The sequence below is a fragment of the Delphinus delphis genome, chromosome 8, assembly GCF_949987515.2.
Source record: "Delphinus delphis chromosome 8, mDelDel1.2, whole genome shotgun sequence".
NCBI lineage: Eukaryota > Metazoa > Chordata > Mammalia > Artiodactyla > Delphinidae > Delphinus > Delphinus delphis.
Window position 1 is genome coordinate 7,573,394 of NC_082690.1, and position 16,544 is coordinate 7,589,937.

General features: G+C 46.7%; 1 protein-coding gene across 1 annotated transcript in view; it reads left to right on the top strand.

The window, feature by feature from the left end:
* The window catches only part of ETS1 (ETS proto-oncogene 1, transcription factor), a 66,152-nt gene extending 50,686 nt beyond the window's left edge, over positions 1–15,466 (top strand). Inside the window, exons 7-8 of the mRNA XM_060017682.1 lie at positions 10,256–10,374; positions 11,642–15,466. Coding sequence (XP_059873665.1) covers positions 10,256–10,374; positions 11,642–11,857 — 335 coding nt within the window. The 3' untranslated portion in view covers positions 11,858–15,466. The remainder of the gene's footprint in view (positions 1–10,255; positions 10,375–11,641) is intronic.
* Positions 15,467–16,544: the final 1,078 nt, after the last annotated feature.

Sequence of the window (16,544 nt, forward strand, 5' to 3'; positions counted from 1 at the left end):
GGCCTTGAACAGCCGGCCTGGAAACTCCCGCAGCCTCTGCTGGGAAGGGCTCTGTGAGATTTCGCCCCTTGGCATCTCCTGGTTCCCTGGATGCCTTTGCCTCTCTGGACACTGATTGACCAGTGGTTCCCCGGCGTGGAGACTCCATTCAAGAGGTGCTACAATTGACCCGTGAACACCACACGGGGGTGAGGGGCGCTGACTCCCACACAGTCAGAAATCCGAGTATAATCCCCAAACTTAACTACTAGCCTACTGTTGACCTGCTAACATAAACAGTCGATTTACACACTTTTTGTCTGTTCTGTGTACATCTGCGTATATTTTATGCATTCATGGCATACCCAACTTTTTTCTTAGTTTTTCCATATTTCTAGGCTATGCGGTTTGTCTGAGTTTTTCTCAAATTGTTGCAAATGTACAAAAAAATTTTCCAATGTATTTATAAAGAAAAAATCCATGTATAAATGGACCCATGAAGTTCAAACCCCTGTTGTTCTAGGGCCTCTGTATATCCCTCCCTCTTCTCCCTAAAGTGACTTTCATGTGATGCTTACAGATAGGATGGTTATCAGCACCCCGTCTGTCACTTTTATGCCTTCAGTCTTAAATCCAGGTTAAGCACATGACAGGAGACCATCCAGGCTGTTTGACCACTGGGTATGTTGCAGAGGCTTCATCGTGGTGGGGTTAAGAGTATGGACTCTGGAGCCAGGCAGCCTGAGTGTGTCTTGGCTTTGCCACTGACCAGCGGCGTGACTGTGGGCAAGCTGACATCTCTGTGCCTCAGTTTTCTCACCTGCGAAATGGTCATAATAGGAGTTCCTATCTCCTAGGATTATTGTGGGAATTCCATGAATAGCTTACGGAAAGCACCCAGCACAGTGCTAGGTCCACAGGAAGCACCCTCTAGGTGCTCGTTGTTACCACTGTTTCGTATTATTCTCCAGACCTTCTGTCCTTCAATACAGTTCTACATTCTTCGAGGTCAGGGGATGATGGATTTGACTTACAGAATGCCAGTAATTCCGGGCAGTATCTTGGGGGCACAGCCAATATTTCATACCAGATTAGGTCCCTTCAGCTATTCAGCTCAACCCACATGTGTGTTGAGCTCCTACTAAGTGCTAGACTCTTTCATACGCATTCTTTTTTTTTTTAACTGTCTCCAATGACCACATGAGGAAAAATCTGTTATCCTCATTGTACAAAGGAGGGAATTGAGGTTCAGAGGGGGAAGAAGTCTAGCCCAAAGTCACACGGCAAACAGCAAAGGAGAGGCCTTTCACAGGTTTTCACAATGTCAGACAATTTGTAGGAAAATATCCAACGTTAGTAGCATGTTAGTTTGGGTCTGCAGATGCCAAGGCACGATTAGACTCGGGGGAGAACATCTGAAGAACACAATGGGAAGAGGAAGAAAGGGCAGGGGAGCCTTCAGGCTGTGCTGCAGGTAGGAAGAGCCTCCAACTGCAGCTCAATTCCAAGAGAGGTGTGGCCAGGCTGATGGGACTCCTCGGTCAAAGACTGGGGAGCTCTCTGTCTTGCAGGAATGGCCTCTTGTGCCCTCTGCACCATTCCTGGCTGGAGCAGCCCCAGGAAGCCTGACCTTGGTTGGGGACAGGGTGGATGGAGTCACATATGCTGCCTGTGGCCAGAGGGCCCAGCAGCATGCGGTCGTGGCCCCATCATCCCTGACTGATCAGCGTGGTGTCTGGCTGGTCGTACAGCAGGACTCCAGACCGTGGTCCCGACGCTCTTGGTGGCCCACGACGGGCTTCTGGATTCAGTGCCTATTGTTGACTTTAACTTACCGAACTGCATTGTTTGCTGTGTGACTCACCTCTCCCTGAGAGATAATGAGAGTGAAAGTTGTCCTAAGGTGGGTGAATGTGAAAGTCTGAACTCGGTGAGGAAGCTGGGACTTGCTTGGCGGGAGAGGGGCTCTTAGGGCTGGGCTCCGTGGAGGTGTTTGACCTTCAGAGCTGAGATGGGTGCAGTTTCTCGTGAAGGCCCCTCGAGGCTGGGTTCTCGCTCCTTTGTTCTTTAAAGGCGTGGGTAGCGCCTTTCAGCTCATCCCATTATGGTGGGACAGAAGTGTTTCTTCTGCTGCCTCTATGCTGCTTTTAGTACCCTCTTCTGTTATTCCACCCAATCTGGCTACCATGCTTTACATTTGAGGGGTGTTCAGAAATTATTTGCTAGATAAAGGCTTGAAAAGTTATATGCGCAAATGATGGCTTAGGATCTAGTCACCTCCCCAAGAATTTGAATACGTTAACTAGTCATTTCTCGAGGGGGAAACTTGGTACGAGGGGGAAACTTTACCCCCTAGGATAAAATAAAGCTCAGATGGCATTTGAGAACCTACTAGAAAAGGTCCAGGCTTCAGAACTCTCAAGTCCTATTTTCTAGTTCTAATCAGTGAAGACCTCCTTCTTTCTTCTTGTCACCTACATACTTAGGAAGGCATTTTCTTTTGACATGTACATTAGTGACATAAAGCGCTTTTTTTTCCTTTCTATTTTGGTTTCTAAACAAAATTTTCACTCCGTACCCTCAAATCCAAACCTTACCCATTTCTGGTGACTTCTTAAAACAATCAGTTACCTCGCAGACCTCAGGAGGAAAAGCTGTAAAGAAGCCCGCTTCCTGCCTTCAGCTTTGCTGGCTCACTATCCAAGTGTGTGTCTGAGTGGCGGATTGAACATGGTTAGGCAGAGTTCCTGGGTTTGGAGGAAAGGTGCCTGCATTCGAGTACAGGCTGCCCCTTTAAGAGAGGAAGGGTCTCCTTTCCCTGCGGCCGCTCCCACACATGTGTACTTTGAACACACGTAGGTGTAAGGAGCCCAAGCAAAAACAAGGGCCTTTCCTCCAGATACTTAAGTGTGTAACTGTCTTGTTCTCAGGCCCCAGGCAGACTCAAGTGAGCCTCACTTTCGTCTTTCGCAGGTGGGGCAGCCCGGCTGACCCATTGCCAGCCCCAGACTCACTGCCCAGACTGTCCTGGACATTAATAGCTGGGCAAGACTTTCTGCTCTTTCTTCAGTTAATAGTGATGGGATCTGTTTCTAGGGCCAAACTACAGACATTTGTGGGGAATGCTGGACTCATTCTAGCTCAGCCCTACATAATTATTAGGTGGAGTGCGCTTTGGTGATGGGTATAAATGATTAGGAGGGGAAAAACGTGCACTGGGGGAAAGAGGATCTAAGTCTGTCTGTGGCCAAGATTTCCCCAAACCATAAAATGTCGGTGATACTTTCACTTGCAAAGCAGTTTGCATCTGCTCTTTTTGTGCCTGCCTACTTTGAATTAGAGCAAGAACTTCAGAGTTATCCCTCACTTTAAAAAACCTTAACCAGTTATTCTCATCTACAGTGTTTAAAACATTTTACACTTACATACTTTAACCATTTTGTCTTAGCTTCTAACTTTCTCCTTTTTCAAAGTTGCCGTATAAAAGGCCAGTTGAATTCTTGGAAGAATCATTGAATTTGATCTAGTGCTTTTGCTATTTTTTTTTTCAACTCCATCTTTTTTTTCTCTTGTTTTCCTTTTGGAAAAGTCTGCTTTTAAAAATATTTTTTTCTGTTGTTTAATTCTTCCATTGTTGTGTTTTATTATTTTATTTTATTTTTTTGGCTGCGCCGCACAGCGTGTGGGATCCTAGTTCACTAACCGGGGGTTGAACCCGTGCCCCCTGCAGTGGAAGCGCAGATTCTTAACCACTGGACCGCCAGGGGATTCCCTCCATTGTCGTGTTTTATGTTGTTCCCAGACTGCTCTGCGCTGTGGTCAGCTCTTTATATATATATGCATATATTTATATTTATGTTTATTTTTAATAATAGGAACTTGATCTACATCTCTGTAAAGTAGAGAGGAGCAGGGGTAACTATTTTCATTTTAGGGATAGATAAACTAAAGCCCAGAGAGGTCAACCAGCTGCGTGAGGTCACTCAGTGAATCGGGGAAGAATTGGGATCAAAGCTCTAGACGCTTGACTCCCTGTTTTGGGCGTTTCCCACCATCCTGTATATATTTTCATTTTATGCGATACTATCTGCTGTTATCGCTCTGTCAGTATGTCCAATGCCTGACATCTTTGTTTGTTTGTTTGTTTAAATTTTTTGAAATGCTTCCTTCTTTCTTTTGGTCTAACGTGTCAGAGACATGGACTTGACATTAAAAGCTGGTTTTAATTGTCCTCTAACTTGTTTCCATTGTTAAGTCCTGGCTATACCAGCAATACATAAACACAAGGGCACGAACATGTTGCCCCTCATGACGTCCATGAGGTGTGTTTTTCAGGTGCCTGTTAGAAAGTTGTTTGTGGTTATGAGTTGAATTATTGGAACTCGTATCCCTGATTGCTGCCCTTGTGTTACTAGCCATTGATAGAGGAACGTGTGTATAGAACCTATTGATCTACAGTGATTCCTTGAACCGAGGCACCTTGGCCAGTTACAGAATGTATCGTACATATACAGATTGTGCTGGGGATGAGGTGAAATTGGGTTGAGTTGAGGGCAACGGAGGGACATAACTCAGAAGAGGTGGGAAAAGGCACCTACAGGCATAAAGCCAAGCCAAAGTATGAAGCAGTCTCTACTCTTCCTTCTTTTGAAAATCCCAGTGCTCTGGATGCCACACCAACCAGCAGTGCATCTCGTGGCTCCTTCATCCTCAGGCAGAAGACGGTGCCGCTTCATGTTGAGTTTGGCCCAGAGGGCAAGAGACTGACAGGATGCTTTCTGTTCAATTTGTCATTAAACGTCATTTCATAAGGACTGAATGGAAACAGAGGGACTTGGAGATCTTTTGTGAATGATAATTTAGAAGGGGGTTGACAAGAAGGGGGTGATGCTTAGAGGCTCCGGGGTGACCCACCACCCCCAGAGGTAGGCACTCCTGCAGTAGTCTGAAAGACAGTTCACACTTGTGAACAGATGGGTCATTTCTGGATTTGAGTGTTCTGTTTTTGCCATCATCGTTTGGCTGTGGGTAGAGACACCTGGGTGAAAGGGAGGGGCCAGTCGGTCCCGTTCCTCTGTTTTAGAACCACCTGTCAGATGTGTGCTATTGGGGCAGAGTGAACCCTGTTGCAAGGGTGACCAACCATGAGAGTTTCATAGGTTAAAATAAATGTGGTGTCCTGCCCACACTGAGGTATTTGACTTTGAGAGTCGAGCTGCAGAGATTAGATTCTCAAAGTAGCAAATGAATTCCCCAAAGGACAGGAGGTGTGGTCGTTTTTATTTTGGGGCCCATGTTGATGAAACGTAGCCTGGGAGTCACCCATATTGTTTGGCCCCAAATATAGTTTAATAGAGAGAAGCAGTTTGGGTCGCTTTTTTAAACCCTGACACCTTTCTGCAGAGGAGGGTTGTTTTGAATCATGCAGTTCAGTAAATGTTTACCGAGCACCTGTCCGAGACGAGGTCCCAGGCCTGGCATTGAACACAGAAGGGTCAATCAGACGCAGCCCAGGCTTGCAGGGAGCCAACAGCTGGAGTCACTTAACAACAAATAGCTTTTTGATAGCTGGTGTTTGTTGGTGAGGCACCATCCCAGGCTTTGGGTTACAGCAGTGAAAACACACAGTCCCCGCCCTTGGAGCATGTGTTCTAGTGGTGAGAGAGATGCAGGGAGAACAAAGCTGTCGGAGCCGGTCTTGGTGCAAGCAAAGCATGATGGGAGGCTGCCCGAGAGAGCCGCTGCCCCGGGCTCCACTCTTGTGTGTTAACCTCGCGCTGGGCACAGGTGACAGAGTGAGAACTTGCAGCTGAACTGGAAAGGAAAAACTGAAGTCCCACCCTGACCCCCGTTCATGAGCAGCGAGCTCATTGCCATGGCAGGCAACCCCCAAGCCTAGAAACAGAGAAGATACCTGTACGTGGCCACACGGAAAGAATTATGATCCTGAGCCTTTCTAACATCCCATCCTAGCCCGTTGCTTTCCTTTTACCGAAGTTGCTCACTTCTTAGCCTCGGAGCGAGGGAGTAAAAAAGCAGGGGCTTTTAAATAACCATCCCTGGCTCATTGAGATGGATATGGGGATCTCCCAGTCCCCAGACAAAGAAAAGGGACATAAACAACCAAATGAGTAAGACTTGACTTGAAGCTTCGCCTTAACAAAAAAAGAGATCGTAGCCTTGGATTTGAAGTGCTTTGAGGGTCGCCTCTGGAGGGAAGCATCCTCGTGTGAGACTTGCTCTGCTGGCCTGCGGTCCCTCCAGGTACCCACCTGATATTATCTCTTCTGAGATTGTGTCACAGTCTTCAGATCAGGACTGTCAGTGTTGCGCTAAGAGTTTTCCTCTTCCCCCCAGAAGCCGAGAAGAACAAAGCAGTCAGAGGAAATTCCCCACTGCGGCCAGGGAGGGGGCCGACGGCGGGGTAGGGGGTGGTGTGTGTGAGTGGGGCAGGGGCCCTCCCTCCCGCACCGCCTGGGGGAGAGACTTCCTTCTAACAGGGACCCCTCTGTTGTTGCGGTTCAGAGCTCTGAAGCATAGTTTCCCAGTGATGCCACTGGATTCCTGAAGTGTGACACCCCAGGGCAGCCTGGTGAAGGCCGCTGTTGACTGCCTCGGGGCCCCTGGACAGGGACACCATTGTGAGTCACATTTGGTGTATGAGCTCCCCCTTCCCATGACTGGCACTATTCTTAGTACCATTCTCTGCTCCCTGGGACAAAGGTCATTGGGACCACAGTCCAGTTGGGTGGGTGTGTGGGCCTGGGCCCAGAGCGGAGAGGAGGTGCCAGGAAAATAGAGGAAAAGGCTTTACCACGTGAGGGCGTGTCGGAGGGAGGGCACGGGATGGAGCCCGGCCCTGAGGATTTGAACAGACCAACTCCAAGCGCTGCAGAAACAGCCCCTGGGAGAGCTCGGACCGGGAGGGCCAGCCTCAGCCATTGTTTGCACAAGTCTGGGGCTTGAGAACTTCCCTTGGGGCTGGACTTGGGTTCTGGCCAGGAGGTCAGTGTCACCAGGGACCCCAGAGCCACCTCCAAGTGCTGGCCTGTCAGGTGGCCCTGATTTCCCCTCCCAGGCCCTCCCACAACCCCGTTGTTGTGGAAACAGGCTCCCGTGTTGGACTGTCCACTGGTCCAGCCGGCGGACAAGCTGTCCTGACGCCCACATTCCTGCCCTGACCCAGCGTTTCTGGCCGGCAAAAGAACCCCACGTCCTTCCCATTTCTGTTGCCTCCACAGCCAAAAGGAGGGTCGGGGTGTCAGCAGAAGTGTACAAGAGAGGAATTTCTGGGAGGCATCACGGATCCCTTTCGTTCGGGGTCACCGTGAGCGCTTTCTGAAGGGTTAGCGGCAACTTCCAGAAAGCCCTGGGTGGGAGCCCTGTGTGCGTGGTTGGCCTGAGTGGGCTGGCTGGATTCTTCCTCGAGAACTGAGGAAGGAGCCTTGAGCTGACATCACCGCTGTTTTGACTTCGCAGCCCAGCAGAGACTCCCCATCCCAGGCCCTGTGCTTTCTTTAGGCATCTGGTTTTCGTATTGATCCTCCCCCTTCCCTTCTGTAAATAGGAAAAAAAAAGAGTTAGAGGACACCACACCTAGGACCTGGCCTCCCAGTTCCCAGATTTCAGTTTATGTTCCTTATGAGCAAAGGAAGGCTCACAATGACAGAAAAGCGAAAACACCCACATGCAAGGGCTCACCCCGCCCTCGGCCACATCCACAGACACCAGGGGTCAGAGGCACACAGAGAACGGTCTGGAGCTGCAGGGCCTGCGTCTCGGACATCTCAGTTCAGGAAGCGGCAGCATGAGCAGTGGCAATAGTTCTGTCTGACGTCCCTTCCTCACGCGCCAGTCCCAGCGACGCTAATCAAAGCCCCTTCCCCACTTGATGGCTGCACGTCTCGAGGGTGGAGGACGGAAGTGGCTCTTGGACCGCCCTCCCCGGACTCGGGACGTGCTTGCTGTTCCCAGCCAATGGCCAGGACTTGCCTGGGGACAAGAATCCCCATATTTCTTTTCCTTTCCTCAGCTTGGTATAATTAGCCCCCCTTGTCTCCCCAAAGGGATTTTAAGACAAGTAGTGTGGGAGAGGTTTTAAGGTAACTAGTGGGGGGAGAAATAATGGAGTTACGTAGGCTAACGGCGACCACGAGGGGACCTTACTGGGCTGGGAGTGCCACCTGTGGCGGTGGACACCAAGGTCACTAGTGGCGGCTGTGTCTGGAGGACCACTGGCCGCCCAGTGTCCGGGACTGCTTGCTGTGAGAAGCGGGCAAGAGAACATGTGTTTAGAAAGCCGGGTCCTTTGATCCCTGGGACCACTGCAGCCAGCGGGCAGTTTAGATGCCAGCTTCTGGGTTGGTCTTGCCTAGGGGCAATGGAGTGTCGAGATGAAGAATTTGGGGGTCAGGCTGCCTGGGTTCCAGCCACACCACTTCTGACCTGCGCGGCCTTGGGCAGGTTATATAGCCTCACAGTGGGTCAGTTTTCTCTGCTGTAAAGTGGGAGAAACGAATACGATAACAACAGCCTCCACCCATGGACTTATTGTGAGGGATAAATAAGATGCTATAAAGCATCGCCTGTTACTACGGGACATAGTAGGTACACGATAAATCATAGCTGCGGTTCATATTTTCCTTTGCCAGGTGTCTGAAAGCAACACCCCACTCTCTCTCACGCCTGCGTTATGTGGTTGACCCAGGAGAGGACCGTGAACTCCCTGGCTTATTTACATAGTTTTGGACTGTAGTAGTTGATTTTTCCTTACATGTCTCATTTCAGGGATCCTGTGAGTATCTATACTCATTCTCCACTTCTTCAGGGAACCTATTATGTCACAAGGGCTATTATAACTGTGTTTTTCTTATTATTTTGCCACCAAAAATTCCATAGCATTTCTTAGTAGAAATCTCTTTTCTTACTCCTGTCCATCCGGATGACTTCTTAGTGATTCCTCATAGGAAGTCACTTTAGGACATTACTCCAGGCAGAGGGTGGTAGCTGGTGACTATTCAACTGCTAAGAAACCTGCAAATGTGTCCGAGCTGTCCATGAACTTGTTCTTCAGCGAGGGGTAGAAACAGAGAAGGGTAAGGCTTTACCAGTGTAGCTCCTGGGACTGTTTCCTCAAACGTTAATATATTTTGTAGGCATTTGCTGAATCGTTTAATTCTAGAATTTGTGTAAGCTATTTCTTGCCAGATGGGTTTAAAGTACTCAGAGTGAGGATGAGGTAGAGATATTTCATTTTCCCTGTTGAGCCTGGGCTGTGCTGAGGAGGGACCACTAGGAAGCTGTTGCTATAGCAGTTGCTTCTTTTGGCTGTCCCAGAGCTCAAAGGAAGCTCCCAGACCAGCTGCTGTTTGCTCACAGGCGTCCATCAAGGTTACCCTGGTGCCTGGGAGTCACGGCCCGGGCAGTAGGCCCACCATTTTCTAATTGTGCCTGGAGCAACGTCACATCACTTTTCTGAGCGCCTTTTTCTGCACCAGTAGAATGGAAACAGTCAGCCCAGTGTGCCTTGCCTATAAGGAGGGTAGAGAGTGGCTTTTAGGAGCAAGCAAGATGGTGCATGTGAACATGCCTTATAGACGTGTAAGACATAACAAAAGTTTGCCCTTAGAGGTCATAAAGGACATTTCTGTTTTAGACTGAGAGGCGACGTAAAGCTTGTTTCCTATTGAATCCCAGTTTACTTTGGATCAGACAAATTTGAAACTCAGGTTGAAGATTAGAGTCTGAAAACAGTCAAGTTTTCCTGTATGAGTTAGAGCGTGCCAGGCTTTCTTCATCTACACGGACTGGGTCTTTCCTAGCCACACTGTGTCCAGATTGCTTATGGGCTCTGACTTCTGATTGGAACTGGTAGAGGCATTCCTTGCTTGGTTCATACCTTGAGTACTTTGTAAGGCAAAAATAATGACTTCGTTTTTGAAGGCAAAAAAGATTATGCTGCCTTAGAGTATCTCAGAGGAGCGATACAGTGTTTTCTTTCTGGAGTTTGCTTAGCAATAAAAATGGACTGACCCTTAAGTCGATCCAAATAAGGCAATCGCTCTTCTGTGTTAAGGGCTGTTTTGGTAGGAATTCTTCACCTGTTCAGTCTGTTCAAGCTCCTAGCGCCTCCTGTACCGCTTGTGCTCTGTGTTGCCTTCATTTTCCCCCGGCTGATGGGCTGAGAGAGGAGGGGTCGGGAGTGGCCCGTGATGGGATTAGTTGCCGAGAGTGTGGAGCATCTGGTGTAATGATTCACGATGGCTTGTGTCTCCAGGCAGTGGACCAATCCAGCTGTGGCAGTTTCTTCTGGAATTACTCACCGATAAATCCTGTCAGTCTTTTATCAGCTGGACTGGAGATGGCTGGGAATTCAAGCTTTCTGACCCAGATGAGGTAAGAAGGGAGTGACTTCACAGAGTCTCCTGTTGAGGGAGGATGAGAGAGAGCTCTGGAGATGGGTTCTGTGGGGTTGATGACATTTTCTAGGGTTCAGATCCCAGCTCTGCCACCTGCTACTTGGGTGACCTCATCTGAGCCTTAGTTTCATCATTTGGAAAATAGTGAAAATATCTACATTGGCCATTTGTTTTCCAGGATTAATTGATATGATGCCCATAAAGTGCCTGGCACCTAGTAGGCCCTTTGTAGACACAAGTTGCTTTCTCTCACTTTGCGCCCTCCCTGGTCTTGTGGCTCTGTGAATATGGAAGGGGTCTGACAATTTGAGAGGCCTTGGAAGATTGGTACAATTTTCACATTAACTTGTGTTTTCATTAACAGATGCTTTAGTGAGGGGAGGAGGAATAAATTGAGTTTGGGATTAACATATACACGCTACTATTTATAAAATAGGTAACCAACAAAGACCTATTGTATACTACAGGCAACTCTACTCAATATTTTGTAATAACCTTTAAGGGAAAAGAATCTGAAAAAGAATATATATATATATATAATATATATATAACATATATGTTTTATATATATATAATATATATGTTTTATATATATAATATATATATATATAAAAGTGAATCATTTTGCTGTACACCTGAAACTAACACAACATTGTATTCAATTATACTTCAATACAAAAATAAAAACAAAACAAAACAAAAAAACACTTGGCGAGTGGTTGCTCTGTGCCACGCCCAATTCTGAGGATAAAGAACAATGAACAAGAGAGACAACCTCTCTCTTCCGGCAGACATGAGGAGCCCTGTGCCCAGTACAGAAAAAAATGCTTCCTGTTGATGAAAGGCAGGTGTGATGGCAGCTCAGCCGTCCATCCCTTGCATTAGATTTCATGCTTTCAAAGCAAGGACATTCTATTAATAATACAGGGTAAGAGGAGACACTATAGTGTTGCTTTTCTTTTTTTATTTTTTAATATCAGATGCTTTAACTCCATTCCCTAGAAGTTCAGGGTCACTGTGTTTTCATCAACTCAAAGAATCAACTTCACTGTCATTGTTGCCCAACCCTTGTAATTCGGAATTCAGAAAAGATTGGTCAGAAAAGTAACTTCTATGTACATGAATCTCTAACCCTTTCTTGAACATCGTGGGTCACCATGGACGGGTGCAGGCAAATAAACATGTACATTTGGATCATCCTGTAGATGTTTACCCCTCTTCCTTTTTTTAAAATTAAATTTCAGGTGGCCAGGAGATGGGGAAAAAGGAAAAACAAACCTAAGATGAATTATGAGAAACTGAGCCGTGGCCTTCGCTACTATTATGACAAAAACATCATCCACAAGACGGCGGGGAAACGCTATGTGTACCGTTTTGTGTGTGACCTGCAGAGCCTCCTGGGGTACACGCCCGAGGAGCTGCACGCCATGCTGGACGTCAAGCCCGACGCGGATGAGTGATGGACACCAAGGGGCCGGAGAAACTCTGCTGAGACATTTCAAAGAACAACCACGTTGGTCGGACTCTTAATTTTTAATTGTTATTCTATTTTTAATTTTCCAGAACTCATTTTTTTACATTCAGGGGTGGGAGCTAAGTAAGCTGCAGCTATAATCAATTGTGCGCCGTTGGAGGAGGAGAGCCAGGACTTGTGGGGTGGGTGGGATGGGAAATTCTTGAGCGGATTTTCAGGAGAGAGACAAGGGCCTTCTTAGAAGCTTGAAGGATCTGGCTTAAGGGAGGAAGAGACTAACGTGTCCAATCATTTAAAAAAAAAAATCATCCACAAAAAAATAATGTGTCTTGAGTTACGGACCTATTAGCAAAAGAAATTGATGCATCAGGAGTCATGAGACTAATAAAAGGCCATTAATTTCCTTTTGTTGTTAGGTCTGGGAGGGTGAAAAAGAGGGAGGTGGGGTAAAGCCTTTTTTTGGGGGATGCACTAAAAACCAAGGACTATTTACCTTTTATTCTACTTTCCAAACAAAGGTGGACTTCAGTGGGGAGGGACCAAAACTGTTTTTGTGTTAAAATTTATTCTATTAAATTTTGTGCCAGTATTTTTTTTTTTTTTCTTAAAAATCGTCTTAAGCTCTCAAGTGGTCTCAGTATCGCTGTACCATGCAATCTTGTTTTTATATGCTGGCTGAGGATTCTGTCACAGTGAAAGGAAACTGTTTATATAGACCCCACTGGAAAGACAAAGCGCTGTCCCTGAGATCGGGGATCCCAGATTCATGTGACTGATGTGTGGAGGAAAAAATAAGGCTGATTTGGGTACAAGGGAACTGTGCATGTGAATTTCACCTGTAAGTTTTTAAAAATTGTGATCACACCCTTCTACTTACTTGTCATTAGTGGATTCTCAGAGTCTGGACTTAACGTTGAGCTAAGCATTAAGTCTGCGAACTGAATGTATTTTGCAGCCCTGGTTTTGGACCACAGTAAATGTAGGAGCACTGTAGAAGTCATGGAAAGGGGATCGAAGGGGGAAGATGGACCTGGTTCTTTACTGGTTTTAGACCTGTAACGTACATGACTTGGAATAAAATCCGTATGCACGGGCATTACCCCTCAGGCCTTAGGAAATAAGTCCTGAATGCATGTCATTCCCAACTAACACTCTGTCCTTTCTCCTTTGTGTATTATTTCCCCAGCATCCCACATTTATTGCTTTCCCCCACTCTGTTGTTCAGTAGAGAGAGATGTACAGCTTTCTGATGGGTGAGTGAAAGAGTAACTACAGACATGACATGAGTTGGAGAGCGTCTGATAAAGCCATTTAGATGTCCTGAGTTGTAGGAGCCATGGAATGGGGAGCCTGTGAATAAAATGGGGCTTGGCTGTCTTTGGGAGAAGTGCAAGGCTTTCCTTTGAAGAGTTTAAGGCAGCTGAGTCGGGTGTCAGGTGAGACTGGGTGGGCAAGCACGGTGCATAGCGCAGATGCTGTGAGGGCCCCGTGCTTTGGATCCGTTATTCTGGCACAGGGTAAGTGAAGGGTTAGTAATTGCAGAGGAAGGAAGACTTGAAGGGATATAGGAACTATTAGGAAAGGAGCTGGGGTGTAGGAATAAGGTGGTCCATGGGATTCAAATCTACTTTTAGTTCTCCCAAAGTTGAACTACAAACATAATCAACTGGGGTGTTGTAAAAGGTCATCTGAAAATGGAGTTTGGGGAGAGAGGACCAACATCTGACCACTAAGGAAAAGCACCTCCTATAAGTAGGATCCCCCCCCCCGCCCCGCTTCCCCGGCTGTACAGGCGCCTGATTCAAAGGAAGGTGACGGAGGGATGGCTTTTCGGGCTTCAGTGAGGAAGGGGAAGAAATATTTAGGACGGGCTCCAGCTGAGAAACTGGAAGTACTAACTACCTTCTAGCGTAGCTTCAAGAAAGTGGATCGTTTTCTCCCAGGTCCTCTTGCAGACCCCGAACGATCAGGAACTTAGCTCTGTGATTCACGCGTTTCCTCCTACTGAGAAATCGGAGCGTCTGCTTGGAAAGCGAAGGCTGCATTCAGCCCAGCTGTGTATTTTGATCTTCTTCCGGATGCAGGTGCCTTAATGAAGCTCTCGAAATATTTTAGGAGCTGCTCAGGGAGTGTTAGGCAGAACTGTTTGGACTACATTGTTTTCTCTTAGATGATGTGATCTCTGTTGGGCACTGGCAAAGATGTGTGTGCGCCTGCGTGTGTGTGCATGCGTGTGCGTGTGCGTGTGCATGTGTGTGTGTGTTTGCAGACGTGCAAAACTGCAGCTGAGATAATCCCGGGGCTTTCTTGTGAAGTCTTTCCGCATTTCAGTGGTGGGCGAGAGTAGGACCAAGGCCGGGCATCGGTCACTGCTTGTTTGCCACCAGGCATAAAATCACTTTCTCAACTCATCAACAACCTTTCCTTGTACAATGATGCTGAGAACTCCCCCGTGTGAGTCCTGCCGTAATTCCCTAGCAGATAAGATGTAAGCAAGTGCTTCCTCATGCCCTTCAGCTGCTTGTTTGCTCAGATGCCCTTTCTCTCTCAGTGCACCGTTTTCAGTATTTGTAGATAGTGTATGAGTTCAGACAGCTTTGTCGATCTGGCCAGATGCTTTTTCTCCTTCTGTCCAAAGGCCAGAGACCATCCCAGGAAGAGTGGTGGGTGGTTTATACACTGGAAATGTAGCAGAATTGTTGGAGTTCTGCTTTTAAAAAAAAAAACAAAAAAAAAAACATGTTAACTTCAGAGGAAGGATGGGCAAATCTGGTTGAGCTGGGTGAAACTCTTATTTTCCTGGAGATGCCTTAACCTGTGTTGGTTTTGGCTGTAGGGTTCAGGGTCACTTTTGTTCCCTTCTGCAGTCAGTCAGGGGAGGGACTTCCCTACACAGAGCCCTGGTTTTGTGGCTTTGGGGATTGGAGGTAGCATTCAAAGATCAGATATGCTTTTCCTCACTTTGGAGACGAACACTCTGGGTTTTAGAGCATTAACCTGCCTAATCTTCATGGTGAAAATGACACCTTCTCTTTCCTAGTCATGCTGTGCATGCTGCTTTCTCTGTTGGGGTCTATATAAATGTGTTGAACTCTTATCTACATTCCAAAGAAGTTTCGAGGAACCATAAATATATGTATACATATACATATATAAAATATATAGATTAAAAGGAAATTATCTCTATCAGGAATACTGCCTCAGTTATTGAACTTTTTTTAGAATACTTTTTTTTTAAGCTCAGAAGTATAGGAGTGAAAAAGATGTTATATTGTGTTTGACTATTTTCCAACTTGTATTTTCATATAATTTATATTTTTTAAAAGCTGAAAATTTAAAAGCAAGATGAAAAAAAAAGGAAAAGCAGGTGCTTTTTAAAACTCGGAACTGAGGTAGCTTAGAGATGTAGCAATGTAAGTTTCTATGTGTTTTTTTTTAAATGCAAAAAAATTTCTTCTGGGGAGTTTTTTGTTTGTTTATTTTAGGAGCTGGTGCTGGCACATCATCTTGCTGGAGAATTTTTTATATACTGTAGCCTGATTTCATATTGTACTTTAAACTGTGTGAGATTAAAAGCAAAGAAATTCATTCATAATGATGTGGGTTTGTCTTCAGTCTTTCCTGTCTGGTTCATGCGTGAAAGCGGGACAGATTAACCAACCAGAGACAAGCACAGGAAGGAACGCGACTCTGTCTTGCTGATCTCAACTTGCCCTACACCATTTCAGATAAAGATTTCCTAATAAAGTGAGAACTATAATAGGAATAGGTGGAAGTGTAATGTGACATCCCAGTTAGACATAGATGGTATCATCCTTTGTGGAATGTCCCCGGCCTCATCATACCGCATTTCGATCGCGCCTGGAGAACTAAGAGGCACATGAAGAAAATTTTTAATGACTCAGCAGATAAACATTTGATTTCCACTAGGTAAAGTTTCTGATATTAACACGGGGAGTTGAACATCTTTGGTCCATGCCCAGGAGCAGCATTCTTCTCCCTCCTTCTGACATTCATTTTGTCCTGTGCCAATGCGGACCCATCCCGTCCATCTCCGTGGCCCCAGCTCTTTCACTGGGGCGGAAAACTGGGAATGATAATACCCGTCCGAGCCCCCGGCAGCCAGTGTCATCAATCCGATCGTATTTACAGGTGCTTTGGGGAGGAGGGTTTAGGAACACATCCTGCGTGGTGCTTTTCTCTTGTTGTTGGAACTGCGGAAGGTGTATGTCTTTAAAACACCAGCATTTGCAACACAAATCCCAACTCACAGCTGGAAAGAGAATTTTTGCTGAATCGTTCACAAAGAGAGCTCTGTTTTTGGAAAATCGGTTTCTTCAGGCCTGGAGCCTGAGGTTTGCTGAGTGCCCGTTAAACACCGACTGTGTGGTCCAGTGGTCAGGGAGCTGGCCTGGCCGCGAGGAGGGCTCCGGTCTACAACCCAGTCAGGCCACCGCCACTCACTGGGGCACTGTGGGGAGACGGCTGGAGGTCCTTACATTTTTCAGTCTTCAGCTGCCAGCCTGGGCAAAGCCACAACTCCACAGCCAACCTGAGGCCACATCTAAGCTCTTCTCCCCCTGAATCCACAGGACACAGAGAATAGGTTCCTGCCTCAGTCTAGGATTTGGTCAGAGAACTTTCCTTCAGTGACAAGTTGCTGTTTATTCCCC